The sequence below is a fragment of the Rana temporaria genome, chromosome 5, assembly GCF_905171775.1.
Source record: "Rana temporaria chromosome 5, aRanTem1.1, whole genome shotgun sequence".
Lineage (NCBI taxonomy): Eukaryota > Metazoa > Chordata > Amphibia > Anura > Ranidae > Rana > Rana temporaria.
Genome location: NC_053493.1, coordinates 139,779,233 through 139,795,311, shown reverse-complemented (window position 1 = coordinate 139,795,311; position 16,079 = coordinate 139,779,233). Strand labels below are relative to the sequence as shown.

Below are 16,079 nucleotides of genomic sequence, written 5' to 3'. Positions count from 1 at the left end.
GCTCCAACAGTGGACCTTTTTTCACCAAGCTGCTTGGCAATTTCCCCGTAGCCCTTTCCAGCCTTGTGGAGGTGTACAATTTTGTCTCTAGTGTCTTTGGACAGCTCTTTGGTCTTGGCCATGTTAGTAGTTCGATTCTTACTGATTGTATGGGGTGGACAGGTGTCTTTATGCAGCTAATGGCCTCAAACAGGTGCATCTAATTTAGGATAATAAATGGAGGGGAGGTGGACATTTTAAAGGCAGACTAACAGGTCTTTGAGGGTCAGAATTCTAGCTGATAGACAGGTGTTCAAATACTTATTTGCAGCTGTATCATACAAATAAATAGTTAAAAAATCATAAATTGTGATTTCTGGAAAAAATGTTTTTGATTATGTCTCTCACAGTGGACATGCACCTACGATGACAATTTCAGACCCCTCCATGATTTCCAAGTGGGAGAACTTGCAAAATAGCAGGGTGTTCAAATACTTATTTTCCTCACTGTGTATATATATATATATATATATATATATATATATATATATATATATATATATATATATATATATATATATATATATATATATATATATATATATATATATATATATATATATATATATATATATATATATATATATATATATATATATATATATATATATATATATATATATATAATTTTTAATATAATGAAAAAAATTACCAATCACAGTGATCACATGGTACTCAGCCCCTCAGATGTGCTGGGTTCAGTGTCTCGGTGTACTCAACCAACTAAAGACATCTAGGTGCACAGCGACCAGCCACCAGATGGCTATTTAATTGGTTTCATGGAGAAAGCAATTATTTATATTTATTTTTTTTCAATCCACAGATGTTATTGATAACTGCAAATATGTATCGGACGAATGTCGAAAAAAGGTATGTACACCTATTACTGACAAGCATTAAGGCCTTATGTATCATATTACTGACATGCAGTTTAGTAACCAGCAGCAATGCTTACTCTAATTCTCATGCGTCGTACACACGACCGGGATTCCCGACGGGATAAGAACCGTCGGAAATCCCAGGGGGAAAACCTGGAACCTGCTTGGTAACGTTTCACCCATACACACGAGAGGTTTTCCCGACGGAAAACACAGATGAGAGCTTTGGTCGGGAATCCTGATCTGCTAAAAAAAAAAAAACAGAAGTGGATCTGCCCCCTTCTTTCTGATTGGATCAGAGGGCCCATAGAGTAGATTGGGCTGTGTCTGTGTCTGCTTTGCATATGCAGACTGGACACAGACCTGTCATCTGCCCACTCCGCTCATTGTGGCCCGCGACTGGTTACTAAGTCGCTTAAGTGGCCCTTGGCCTTCAAAAGTTTAGGCACCCCTGGGTTAAGTGACCGTGTTTTTTTGTGTGATAGTCCACTCTGCAGTTATTGTTAATTTCATAAAAGATTTAGAATTTTATGCTTTCTTCCATCTTGGTTGAGGACCTTTATTACAGACAAAGACGTTCTTGGTATCAATCAGCCGTTCTTAACCTTTTTAACACAGAGGAACCCTTGAAATGCTGTTCCATTTTCAGGGAACCCCTGCTAAATATGACTATACCCAGAGCTTTTTTTCTCAGAAAATAGGTGCAGGAACTCAACCATGACCCCGTTAAGATTTCACAAACAGTAGAAGGGTCTTAAAGGGGCATTAAATACCAGGATTGCATTACATACAGAGTGCAGAGTTCAGGTGGTTACACACAGAGTGCAGAGCTGTCACTTGTAAACACAGAAACCAGACTTCTGTGTTTACAAGTGATTGTGGTGAGCGGGCACCAAAGGGTCTGAGCCAGAGGTGGTGGAACTGAGTTCCACCAAGTTCCCCCTGAAAAAAAGCCCTGACTATACCTATCAATACATTAGTGTGATGGACAGTGGGAAGAATGCTCCTTACACTGCTGGTCATTGGGAAGGCTTACCCCCTTACAGATAGCAAAAAAAAGATTCAGTGATATTAGTAGGAACTTATCCGAGAGGCAGAAATTGCTCATTGCTAAAGGAACACTTAGTAACCTCTGGAGCATGTGTGCTCAACCAGTGGCCCTCCAGCTGTCGCAAAACTACAAGTCCCATCATGCCTCAGCCTTTGGGAGTCATGCTTGCAACTGTCAGCCCTTCAATGCCTCATGGGACTTGTAGTTCCGCAACAGCTGGAGGGCAGCAGGTTGAGCACACATGCTGGAGGAACCTCGGGGTTCCACAAGGTATTATCCACTGAACTTTGGATCGCCTGGTCAACACATTTGTGCGCAATGGTATTTGTTTTGCTGCCTGGTATAAATGATTGAGGCATGTGGCAGTTGCTGGTGAGGGTGTATAGCAGTGTGTAGAGGGGCCATCCAGAATCTGTTGTTGTTTTTGTCAGTCTCCCTACTGATATGCAAGACAAATTTCAAAGCTATCAATATCTGTTGCTGATAAATAAATATGTACTACCCCATGTTCTTTTTTTCAGCTTTATGAACTTAAAGACAAGTACTATGCAATTGAAATTGACCCGGACCTTACAATTAAAGAAAAATATCCATACATGATTGAATGGTAAGTCTTTTCTTTTACAACAGTTGTATAGGTTTACATGAGCACAGACTTTGGTACAGAGTAATTAACATTAAGCAGCATATAGCAAAACAAGATTCCATTAACCACTTCCGTACTGTAGGATGTCATATGACGTCCTGGACTTCAGTGGGGGATATCTGAATGATGGGTACAGCTACAGTAATCATTCAGATATCCTTCTTTTCAGGCGGCGATTTCACGCACCATAAGAACCTTTGACCGCTTGACCCTTCTTATAGGCGGCAGAAGGGGACAACCCCCTCCCGCCGCCATCCAGTGCTTCTCCGGGCTCTCCCTTGCCATCGACGGTCCGGAGAACGAATCAGTCGCCGTCTAATAAGGAGCATAGAGATGACCGTCTGAGGCCCAGGCGCGACGTTATGACATCGCACCCGGGTTCCCGGAAGTAAACAAAGACGCAATCGCAGCTGAAAGCATGAGATCGGTGAATTTTTTTTCCCGATCTCATGCTTTCCAGCCTGGAGGAGAGATGTGGGATCTTTTTGATCCCGCATCTCTCCATAAAGAGGACCTGTTGCACACTATTCCTATTACAAGGGATCAAAAAAAATAATTATGTAAAAATGTAAAAAAATGAAGTAAATAAATAAATAAATTAAAACGCCCCTGTCCCCAGTAGCTCGTGCTCAGAAGCGACCGCGTACGTAAGTCCCGCCCACATATGTAAACGTCGTTCAAACCATACATGTGAGGTATCGCCACGTGTCGTTAAGAGCGAGAGCAAAAATTCTAGAACTCCTCTGTAACTCTAAACTGGTAACCTGTAAAAAAAATTAAAACGTCGCCTATGGAGATTTTTAAGTACGAAGTTTGGCGCCATTCCATGAGTGTGTGCAATATTAAAGCGTGCCAAGTTAGGTGTCTATTATACAAAAAAACTGGGCTCACTTTACTGTTGTTCTTTAATTCAAAAAAGGCATTTGAAAAATGATTGCGCAAATACCATGCAAGATAAAAAGTTGCAATGACCGCCACGTTATTCCCTAGGGTGTCTGCTAAAAAAATTATATATAATGTTTGGGGGTTCCGAGTAATTTTCTAGCAAAAAAATTATGATTTTTACATGAAGGAGAGAAGTGCCAGAATAGGCCCGGTATGGAAGTGGTTAAAGTGGATGTAAACCCTTATGCCGCGTACACACGATCATTTTTCAGGCATTAAAAAAACGTTGTTTAAAAAAAAAAAAAAAAATTAAAATGATCGTGTGTGGGCTTTACATCATTTTTCGGGTTCAGAAAAACGACAACAAAAAAAATTTGAACATGCTGCATTTTCTAACGACATTTTAAACAATGTCGTTTTTCGGGTTGTAAAAAATGATCATGTGTGGGCTAAAACGATGTTAAAAACTCACGCATGCTCAGAAGCAAGTTATGAGATGGGAGCGCTCGTTCTGGTAAAACTACCGTTCATAATGGAGTAAGCACATTCATCACGCTGTAACAGACAGAAAAGCGCGAATCGTCTTTTACTAACAGGAAATCAGCTAAAGCAGTCCCAAGGGTGGCGTCATCCGCATGGAACTTCCCCTTTATAGTGCCGTCGTACGTGTTGTACGTCACCGCGCTTTGCTAGAGCATTTTTTTAAAACGATGGTGCGTGGGCAACGTCGTTTAATGATCAAGTTGGAAAAACGTTAAGAAGTTATTCTTTTGAAGTGTTGCCATTTAGGGAATTGCCTTCTCGCTGTGAATTCCCCTAACTAGTTGTAGATTGAGCATTTTCTTGTTTCACTCCTTTCTATGATGATTTTTTTTTTTTACAGGTATACAAAATCACACGCATTATTAATTGAACAGGCTTTTCAGAAGGACAACTTGACAGAAGTTGTAAGGGAATCTGACATTATGCTCAAGTAAGCAGGATTTTTTTTTTTTTTTTTTAATTGTATGTAGAGTTTGGAGGTGGGAAAACCTAACATGACTGTATCTAGGTTTCACTTAAAGCGGTTTCCGGCCGAAATTATACTTTCCAGATAAAAATACCCCTATAATACACAGGCTTAAAGGGGTTGTAAAGGTACAAATTTTATTTTTTCCTAAATAGCTTCCTTTACCTTAGTGCAGTCCTCCTTCACTTACCTCATCCTTCAATTTTGCTTTTAAATGTCCTTATTTCTTCTGAGAAATGCTCACTTCCTGTTCTTCTGTCTGTATCTCCACACAGTAATTCAAGGTTTTCTCCCTGGTGTGGAGTGTAGTGCTCGCCCAATCCCCTGGACTACAGGAGTCAGGACGCCCACTAACACACAGCTCCTTTCTCTATCTGCAACGTAGAGTGTGTCCTGCCTCTCCTGCTCGCCCCCTCCCCCCTCAAGGGGGGACACTCCACACCAGGGAGAAAGCCTCGCATTACTACGTGGAGTTACAGACAGAACAGGAAGTGAGGATTTGTCAGAAGAAATAAGGACATTTAAAAGAAAAATGGAAGGATGAGGTAAGTGAAGGAGGACTGCACTAAGGTAAAGGAAGCTATTTAGGAAAAAAAATTGTACCTTTACAACCCCTTTAATGTACTCTAGTAAAGTTATGCTGTAAACGAAGGTCTGTTTAGTATTTTTGCAGCGTTGTTTTCTTTCTTTATAAACTCCTGTGTGGGCATCTGAAGCCAGACTGTATCTCTTCCTGTCACTTCCTGTATTCTGTTGCATGCTGGTTACCCAGCGTGCATCTGCAGGTCTCGCACATGCTCAGTGCAGCACAAGCAGTGTAATAGTTTGCAGGTTGGGTTTCCATAGCAACAGTAGCGTCGGAGGTTTTAAAAATGGCACAATGCTACGGCCCAGTGATGCCCATTGCCTCCTGGGATTGATGACACATCTCCCAGGAGGCATTGCAAACCGGGAATGACGGACAGGGCCGCAGCCGAGAAGGAAGAAGTGAAAAATTAATACATAAATTATAAAGTAAGTGATGCAGAAAAATAAATAAAAAAGGCCAATTTGGATCTAGTGCACAGATTAGTGATGCTGAGGAGTAGAAAATGTGGGTGGAGCTCCACTTTAGGATTGTCACTTAGGCCTTCTTCAGATGGGCCCTACTACAGCAAACAGCCGTGGGAGGGCTGTGTTTACCCGCATGGGGATGCACAGGTGTTCCGTGCATCCTCGTGAAGGCAGTCTCATTGATGTCAATCGGGACACGGCAGCTGCAAGGCCACTGTTCCCTATTTGACATTCATGCAGGTGCACAGCCCCAAACACAATTATTTTGCATTCAGGGTCCTTCACCCGCATGGATGCCAACTTGGGAATAGCAGTTGTGAGCTTAATGGGACTGCCTTCATGAGGATGCACGGAACACCCATAAACACGGCCCTCACAAGGGAGCTGTAGTAGAGCCCATGTGAACAAGGCCTAAGTCGGGGGCTTGCCAAATTTGCTTGGAATCTAGGAGCCAGCTAAAAAAGTTAGGAGCCTGGAACGTGCCCCATCCCGCCGAGCTTGCGTGCAGAAACGCATACGTGTGTAGCGCCCGCATATGTAAACGGTGTTCAAACCACATGTGAGGTATCGCCGCGATTGGTAGAGCGAGAACAGTAATTCTAGCCCTATAGACCTCCTCTGTAACTCAAAACATGCAACCCGTAGAATTTTTTAAACGTCACCTATGGAGATTTTAAAGGGTAAAAGTTTGTCGCCATTCCACAAGCGGACGCAATTTTGAAGCGTGACATGTTGGGTATCAATTTACTCAGTGTAACATTATCTTTCACAATATAAAAACAATTGGGCTAACTTCACTCTTGTCTTATTTTTTTAATAAAGAAAAAGTGTACGGAGAGACAGGATACTCCAGCTGTGCCGCCCCAGGTGGGTCGCTAATTTTAGTCACAAATGCGACCTGACGCCTGGGGTTTGTCGAACCCTGGCCTAAGTGACTGACTATTCCTGTGGGGGCAGTCCCATTAATGTCAATTGGGGCACCACGGATGCATGGTCACAGCTGCTGTTCCCAATTTGATATTCATGCAGGTGCGCGACCCCAAATGCCATATATGTTCGAAAGTCGTGCACCCGCACAAATGTCAATTTGGGAAGAGCAGCCGTGTCCTCATGCATGTAAACACAGCTCTGGCACAGGTGTAGGCTATAGTACGCCTGGGTGAATAAGGTCTAAACTGTTGATAGTATCGGCACTCTGTTTTTTTTTTTTTTATATATTTTCTGACTTATTTTATTTCAATCATTATTTTATACAGAGGTTGAGGGCAAGTGGGGAGGAGGGGGCAGTGGCTGAAACTGCACCCAAAATATCCCCACTCAAAGGGATTTCCTGGACTATATCGGTACTGGTAATGACAAGATACAAAGTAATATATACAAAAAGATTTATTGGAAAAATCATTTATACAATTAACACTATTAAAATTGAACAAACAAGAAACAGATGCTCGGGTGACCCCCAAGAATCATCTGTAATTGTCGATTGCTAGATTGGTCTAAGTCTCGACTAGTTTCGTGGTTGCCCACTTCCTCAGGAGAACCAATCTCTAGAACAGATACAATAAAAACATATGAACATAATATTTACACTTACAGCAAATCATATATAAAAATATAGGTATAGCTGAGTAGCTTACCCACTGAATAGACAAATAATATGTGAACCATGGACGCCATGCTTTAGTTAATTGGATGATGGTAAGGTTTTATATATCTTTTTATGTTCTTTAAGTGAAGCCATACTCCACTTTTTTGTTTTTTTATACAGAGGTTATAGTGCCATTTATTTTTTGACAGCCTATGTAGCATTATTTTTTTAAAGCCATGTCCACACAATAAATAACATTCATTTTCTTTTATCTCGCAGGGAAGGTTATGAAACCTTCTTTGATAAGCTACATGAACACGTCATACCGGTGTTCATTTTTTCAGCAGGACTTGGGGATGTATTGGAAGAAGCAATACGTCAAGCTGGAGTCTACTACCCAAACGTCAAAGTCGTTTCCAACTTTATGGACTTCGATGAAAATGTACGTTCAACTCTTCCTGTGTGAAATGTGCATTTATGTCAGAAAAGACCTGAACCAATATATCTGCAAACAGATTCTTTTAAAATTGTGTTTAAACCAAACGTTTTAGTCAAACAATTTCCATAAACTCACCAACTCAGAAAGGAACTTTATATGTGCACTTGTTGGATTTCTTGTTGGATTCGGCGCTTACTAGATTTCTTGTGGTCTGAAGGAAGAGTAGTGAGGAGATCCAATGCCAGCAAATGTTATTCTTCTGTTTATCATGCAATGTTCAGGTTGCAGAAGGCTTTGCAGACGCAGTAGATATCCAGTTGGATATTGAACAGCTTAGATGGCCAATACAGCTACCCTGTTTCCCCAAAAATAAGACCTACCCTGAAAATAAGACCTAGCGTTATTTTCCAGGAGGGCTGCAATATAAGCCCTACCCCGAAAATAAGCCCTAGTTAAAAATGCTTGTAAAATCCTATAATCCACTCTATTACGGTAGTTTATAATGTACAATGTGTGTGTTTCTGTAATATAATTGCAGAGAAGAGAGCTCCCGTGGGTAACAGAAGTGCAGAGCGGCGCTATAACAAAAGTATTTGGCACAATTATATTACAGAAACACACACATTGTACATTATATACTACTGTAATAGAGTGGATTATAGGATTTTACAAGCATTTTAACTCGGTTCACACTGGGGATTCCTGACAGGCAGGGAGGGAGAGGGGGAGAGAAGACAGCACATTACATGGTAAGACCTACCCCGAAAATAAGCCCTACTGTGTTTTTTGTTGGCATAATTAATATAAGACCCGGGCTTATTTTCGGGGAAACACGGTATATGTAAAATCTGCATCTGACATTGTATGTAGCTTGTGCCCATCTTTTCCAGGAGGCAAGGCTAAAATTTCTGTTGGCAGTCCACTCATTCGCTCGTAGACTAGCTGTGGGCCACCCATAGAAGTCCGTTCCGTTTTCCATTAAAAAGCAATGGAAAACGCAGTAAAAACGTGGCAAAACCACACTCGCTATGCAGTTTTCGAGTCGCATGTCCTTTTAAAAATCACACCGCAAACACGGTAAATGCGTTTTTGCTGTGGATCAATGCGAAAGTAGCCTTGGACCCCTTTTCACACTAAGGCACTTTGCAGGCGCTATAACGCTAAAAATTGCGCCTGCAAAGCGCCCTGAAAGATCGGCTCCATTGACTCCAGTGTGAAAGCCAGAGGGCTCTCACACTGGAGCGGTGCGCTGGCAGGACGTTAAAAAATTTCCTGCAAGCCGCATCTTTAGAGCGGTGAAGGAGCGGTGTGTACACCACTCTTCCACCGCTCTTGCCCATTGAAATGAATGGGCACCATGGCCAAATCTGCTTCTCCTGAGTACGGGAACACCACATGTGTGGGACTTTTTGGGAGCCTAGCCGTGTACGGGGCCCCGAAAAGCCTTCAGGATTTCTAAGGACATACATTTTTGATTTCACTACCTATGACAGTTTTGAAGGCCATAAAATGCCCAAATAGCACAACCCCCGCCCCCCAAATGACCCAATTTTGGAAAGTAGACACCCCAAGCTATTTGCTGAGAGGCATGTTGAGTCCATGGAATATTTTATATTTTGCCACAAGTTGCAGGAATTTGACAGTATGATACTTTGTATGAACACACGATCAGTCATTTCTCCCTTGAAAGAACCAGGATCTGTGTGTTTACACACACAGATCCCGGTTCTCACTCTGTCACAAGCGATCGCGAGTGCCCGGCGGTCATCGCGCCGCCGGGTATTCGCATCGGCTCCGGCGGTGAGCCATAGGCACGTGGCCACAATGGGAAGTGACGCAAGGTAACGTTGATTTGCCCAGCCGAGCCAACCTGCTGCAGTAAAACTGTGGCAGCTGGTCGGCAAGTGGTTAAAGTGTTCATTCACCTTTTACAGAAAATTTGTAAACCACCCCACCCCCCAATGTACTTACCTCCTGCATTCCTGAGCGGTCAGGGCTCCCACAGGCCACTCCACCGGTCCGAAGAAATAAAATCTCTGCTGCTGTCTCTCCTCTCCGTCCAGTGTTGCTAGGATGGACCAGATGGATTCTGATTGGTCAGCACTGTCACATGGATAGTGTTGACCAATAAGAATCTGTCTGGTCCATCCTTGCGGACAGAGAGGAGAAAGCGGCAGAGATTTCTTTAGGACAGCATTGCAGTGTGGAAAATGTGTGTAAATCACAAGTTTCAGGTCTTGTGGCAGGTAAAACTGTAAATCTTCAGTATTTGTTTTTCATCTGTGTATTAAGCAGTTAGCCCGGAGGCTCACTCCAAGCCGCGAATCTAGGTGTTGGGCTCGAATTTCAGCCTTTCTATTCTCTCATTCTATATTCATGTTAATGTATTACCAGGAATGTGATCCTTTTATAGATGTAATCGGACTGTCTCTTGGTTCTAGTACGGTTGCACCAATGATATTTAACGGCAAGTATGAGTACCGATACTTTTGGTCGAGTACTCGCTGATACCAAGTACCACATGCGATTTTCCCCACTGCCCTTGTGTGTGTATATAAAGGGAAAAGCGCCATCTAGTGGGCAGTTTATTAAAAGTGTTAGAACTTACAGTACATATCTGACCAAATGCAAAATCTTCATAGGTGTCCCGCCCATAATGGATAATCATGGCCGGTAGTTTCGTGATTCGACGAAATTAACACTGTTCTACACATAGGAAGCAGTAGGGGAAAATTGCATGCGATTTGGACAGGAATCGCACCACATTCCTGTTCAAATCACATGCGATTCTTTGCAGTACGATTTGCGCCAATTAATTTTGTATTGACACAAATTGCACCGCAAGGTATCGATCTCTGTATCGAGAGCATTTGCCTGAGTACCGTTACTAGCGCAAATGCTTGGTAGCGGTGCATTCCTAATACTTAGTATTGTATTTGTCTACAATAATCTTTGTGGGTTAATTTTGTGTAGATAAATATGCCTCCTCTTTAGATGATTGAGATAAAACACAAATGTTAAAGGAAAAGCATGGCCAAAGCTTTTCTGGCTTCTCCTATGGATCACAGGAGTGCAATTCATTCTAATGCTAAAGCCTGCTATTGGCTGACATCACTCAGCCAGGAAAGATCATAAAGTCGAGATCCACCCAGATGCATGGACTGACGCCTGGCTCAGTCTCTCAGCAAGCCTCCGAGAGCCCCTCCCACAGCCCGGAACTCCAGTAAGCACTGGAGGGGAGAGCAGAGAGCTGGTGACTCACCATCCCGGCTCTCTGCTAATAGTGGAGGGGAGAACTGAGCAATCAGTGGTGTTTGATCCTTCAGTTATAATTGTAGAACTGGCAGCATTGGCTCAATTATGCATCCATCTAGGCGAGCATAATAGTGTGTTTGTTTTTTAAGTCTCCAAGCCCTTTTTTTAATTGCAGGGAGTTATAAAGGGATTCAAAGGTGAATTAATACATGTTTACAACAAACATGACGGTGCCTTGAAGAGAACAGAATACTTCAATCAGCTGAAAGATAGCAGTAACATCATTCTCCTGGGAGACTCGCTGGGTGATTTAACGATGGCTGATGGTGTATCAAATGTGGAAAATATCCTCAAAATAGGATACCTTAATGATAAGGTAAGCATTCGTTTGTGCCATGGCATTGTGCAAGTGACAATGGGGTTCATGTTATGTCGTATACTGCGTTCTTACATTGAAGTAATTGGCCTAGTCTATGGGTTCGCTTACGTTTTCCTCCAACACTGTGAATGTTTAATGGGTATGTAAGTAAAAGTATCATTTTAAGAAATAAAATAATGTAATTTTGAAATGAATGGCAGCAAAAAATCGATGAGCTGTCTGCTGATTTCAGATCGTTAGTACTGTGCTTTTGACAGCCGGTTTTGCGTTTTCGGCTGGATGCGCAGACTATAAAATTTTTGTCGGATGTGAACTCAACATTTGATTTTCGGACTGCGCATGCTCAGAAACGAAAGAATACATACAAAACTATTCAACACATTACATCACTTCTGACATTGTATTGTCGTATGAAAATTTTCGTATTGCGAGTAACCTCTCCACTTTCGACATGAGACTAACATACCACAAAAAAAACTGAAGTTCGGTCGTCCGAAAACCTAGGCGTGTGTACCGGGCTTAAGACTTTGCACACCTTTTTTGTTTTGATGTGCCTGGATTGTATCTATCAAATATAAATTACAAGTTCCAATGGGCTTTTAACCACTTAAGAACCTTGGGTGTTTTTCAGATTTGGTGTTTACAAGACTAAGTTTTTTTTGCTAGAAAATTACTTAAAACCCCCAAACATTATATATATTTTTTTCTAACACCCTAGAGAATAAAATGGCGGTCATTGCAGTTTTTTTTGCTAGAAAATTACTTAAAACCCCCAAACATTTATATATATTTTTTTCTAACACCCTAGAGAATAAAATGGCGGTCATTGCAATACTTTTTGTCACACCGTATTTGCGCAGCGGTCTTACAAAAGCACTTTTTTTAATTAAAAAATAAGACAACAATAAATTTGGCCCAATTTTTTTATATATTGTGAAAGATAATGTTACGCCGAGTAAAATGATACCCAACATGTCACGCTTAAAAATTGCGCCTGCTCGTGGCATGGTGTCAAACTTTTACTTTTAAAAATCTCGATAGGCGACGTTTAAAAAAAATTCTATAGGTTGCATCTTTTGAGCTACAGATTAGGTCTAGGGCTAGAATTATTGCTCTCGCTCTAACGATCGCGGTGATACTTCACTTGTGTGGTTTGAACACCGTTTTCATATGCGGACGCTACTCAGGTATGCGTTCGCTTCTGCGCGCGAGGTCGTCGGGACGGGGCACTTTAAAAAATGTTTTTTTTTTCTTATTTATTTTTATTTATTTTTTACACTGAAAAAAAAAATGGATCACTTTTATTCCTATTACAAGGAATGTAAACATCCCTTGTAATAGAAAAAAGCATGACAGGTCCTCCTAAATATGAGATCTGGGGTCAAAAAGACCTCAGATCTCATATTTAGACTTTCAGAGCCCTTTCACACTAGTGCGTTTTAGCAGCGTTTTTGCGGTAAAAATATTAAAACGCTCCAAAAACGCCCCTTTCCATTGAAATGAATTGTAAACACTGTAAAAAATGCGGTAAAATAGCGGTGTTTTACTGCTATTTTACTGCTATTTACCGCTATTTTAACACTCAGCTATATGCTATATTTGAAAAAATGACAAAAAAATGTGCCTTTAAGACGCATGGGCGGAACTGACGTTTTGACGTCACTTCTGCCCTGCTAGGCTATGGGGACGGGTGGGGGCCATCTTGCCCTCACTCGCATCCCCACACAGCAGGCTGAAAAACCCGATCGCCTCCACCGTTACCGACGGCTCCGGTAAGCGGCGGAGGGCGCGGGAGAGGGGGGGCCCTCTCCCGCCGCTGATAACGGCGATCTTGCGGCGAATCCACCGCGGAGACCACCGTTATTGTTTACAGCACCGCTCATGCTAAAGATGGATAGCTCGGTTGTGGCAGCAGCTGCTGCCGTTACCGACATATCCATCTTTAAAAAAAAAAACAACGTATATGGACATGAGCGGGTCCTAAAGTGGTTAACTGTGTATGTAACTGCTTGCAGTTTAGTACAGAAGGTAGAGAGCTTGGCATGGGCGTGGGTGATGGCCACGGCTAGTCCAAAGGAACACGCTTGGTGTGAGACGTTGACTCGGGGTTCACAGAACTGCAGACTTTACAGTGTTGTCGGTTTAGCCTGGGTTCACACTAGATGTGGTGCGATTTCACAGAAAATTCGCTGCAGATTCCGCACTGCATCAGAAATTGGAAACCCGTTAATGCGAACCGATTTGCCGGGTGTATGTTAAACTGACAAGACCCCAAAATCGATTTGCAAAACGCAGTGCAATTTGCAGAATCGGATCACATGGGTGCGGACAAAAAAAAGGGCCCTGCACGAGTTTGGTGCAAATGCAGTGCAATTTGAGCCATACAAATCCATGGCTCAAATTTCACCCCGGAGACACCGCATGTACGTCACACGAGAATGTGGTGCGATTCCAGTGCGAATTATACGTGTTATCCCGCACTGCATCAGTGTGAATCCAGGCTCAGGGATATAAGCTTTATAAAAAGCAACGCTGTGAGCAAATATTTTTGAACCGATTGCACTGTAGAAGGTTTTCTAACTTTGTTGTTCTTTGCTTCCAGGTAGAGGAGTTATTAGAGAAATACATGAACTCCTATGACATTGTTTTAGTGAAGGACGAATCTCTGGATGTGGCCAACTCCATCCTGCAGAAGATCCTGTGAGCTTAACTGGATCTCCAACCCTCACTACTGACCAGCTGTGCTCTCGGAGCAGAGGGAGATTTATTTTATTTTTGTTAATGTAAAAATATTTAATAGAAACATTTTAGAATTTCAAAGCACCTTACTTTCAGCATTGCGCTGCTTTCCTCCACAATTTTATTATTTTTGTACTCCACAATGCCCATGGCCTTCAGCTGAGATGGGAAGCCTGTGGGCAAGCGAGGTTCACCACAGATCTAGAATGGCATTCATTCGGTCTGTGGAAATACTAGATGGTAACTGTTTTATTTTCATATTCAGTTTTAGCTGTTGTATTTTGTACAAGCAAATTTTCCAAAGGCCAAATAATGTGCATGTTCTGAAGTGCTGTTTGTACAGTTTTGTATTCGTTAAAATGTTCCACTATAAAGTATGCCACTTAAAAATGTGTTGGCGGGTTTCATTTATTTTGAAATAAATAATTTTTAATCATGAAAATTTGTAGCCCCAGTTCTCCTCTACAAGTGTACAACGTTTGCTGTCTGGGGGACCTACGGTCGGGGAGCACTGATTTTTCAATGCCGGGCTCCCCTTCCATAGACTCTCATGTTAAATGCAAGTCTAGTCATGGGCACCGTGAGGCATGCACATGGGCACCGTGAGGCATGCACATGGACACCCTTGGCCAGGGGTGGCAAACACAAGGCCCGCGGGCCGAATCCGGCCCGCCAGACCTTGCCATGTGGCCCGCGCAAGGGTCCGTCCGTTGCCACTAGTGGTGCAACGGATCGTGACCGATCCGTGATTTGCGGAGAGCACCGCTACCTCGGCCTTAGGAAAGGCCGCGGCTTCGGCCTAGCTCCGGAGCGGTCGGCCATCTTGGTACACCCGGCTCCTATGATGGACGTCCCGTAGATCCAATCCCGGGACCGCGGGACGTGTGATGTCCATCATAGGCGCCGCAGACTCCAGAAGGCGGCAATTACAAGCCTCCACAGCATGCACATTGCACTGTAAAGATCCCGGCTCGGGCGGCTGGCTCTTCTCTCCTCCCCTCCTTTCTGGCTGGCTGCCGTGACAAATGATGGGTGTGTGTCAGGTAGGTCCATGTTACATGTATGTCAGGTAGGTGAAGTCATTGTGTATGTCAGGTAGGTCCATGTATGTCAGGTAGGTGAGGTCAGTGTATGTCAGGTAGGTCCATGTATGTCAGGTAGGTCCATGTATGTCAGGTAGGTGAGGTCAGTGTATGTCAGGTAGCCCATCCCATCCTATCCCACCCCATCCCACTCCACCCCTACCCCATGCCATCCTATACCACCCCATCTCGTCCCTATCCCATCCTCCGGCCCCCCCACCCCATCCCATACAGCCCCATCCCGACCCCACCCCATCCCAGGGTGGATGGGAGGATGGAAGGAGAGTGGAGTGTGCAGAGGTCAGATATTGCACACAGTCCATAGCATACTCCTGTATCCTGCATTTCGTACGCAGCAAACTCCTGAACCCTGCGCTCCATAAAACCAGTCTTACAGATACAACTGGCCATTTGAGGTCAACCATACTGCTAATGCGGCCCCCGATGAATTTGAGTTTGCCACCCCTGCCCTAGGCTTATACTCGAGTCGATAAGTTTTCCCATTTTTTATATATTTTTTTGTGGTAAAATTGGGTGCCTCGGCTTATATTCAGGTTGGCTTATACTGGAGTATATACGGTAATGTGCTGCATTGCATGCGTTGTGTGATATTCCCATCTAACCAGGTTTCTTTTTTAACACGCCGTTGCAATTGATCTCCCAATATAATGAACAAATCCAAAGCAGAGTTTATCAGCACTTTATTTATCAAAACTTATCTTTCAGCACTCATTACATTTTTTACACTTTTTCTTTTTCAGTTGAGAACTAAACTAATAAAAAAAAAATCAGTTGCAGTAAACAGATTTTTATAAACTGGCACATGACATGATTACCTATAGCTGAAATATTGTCTTATTTTATTACTCTACCCATCCCACCTACCAAAAAATTATAATAAAAAAAATATTGATCATTGAAAAAAGTCTGAAAGTCAGTTTACAGACAGAAGGCCACAATCTGGTTCACAATTCGACACCAATCATTGGGGTTGATTTACTAAAACCAGAGAGTGCAAAATCTGGTACATGATAGC

General features: G+C 42.7%; 1 protein-coding gene across 2 annotated transcripts in view; it reads left to right on the top strand.

Annotated features, from left to right (window-relative positions):
- Window positions 1-14,354, top strand: part of NT5C3A (5'-nucleotidase, cytosolic IIIA) — an 83,300-nt gene extending 68,946 nt beyond the window's left edge. For both annotated transcript variants that reach the window (XM_040353179.1, XM_040353180.1), the window contains exons 4-9: window positions 863-909; window positions 2,490-2,575; window positions 4,383-4,472; window positions 7,429-7,591; window positions 11,019-11,219; window positions 13,825-14,354. In XM_040353179.1, the coding sequence (XP_040209113.1) occupies window positions 863-909; window positions 2,490-2,575; window positions 4,383-4,472; window positions 7,429-7,591; window positions 11,019-11,219; window positions 13,825-13,926 (689 nt within the window). In that variant the 3' untranslated portion in view covers window positions 13,927-14,354. The remainder of the gene's footprint in view (window positions 1-862; window positions 910-2,489; window positions 2,576-4,382; window positions 4,473-7,428; window positions 7,592-11,018; window positions 11,220-13,824) is intronic.
- The last annotated feature ends 1,725 nt before the right edge of the window (window positions 14,355-16,079 follow it).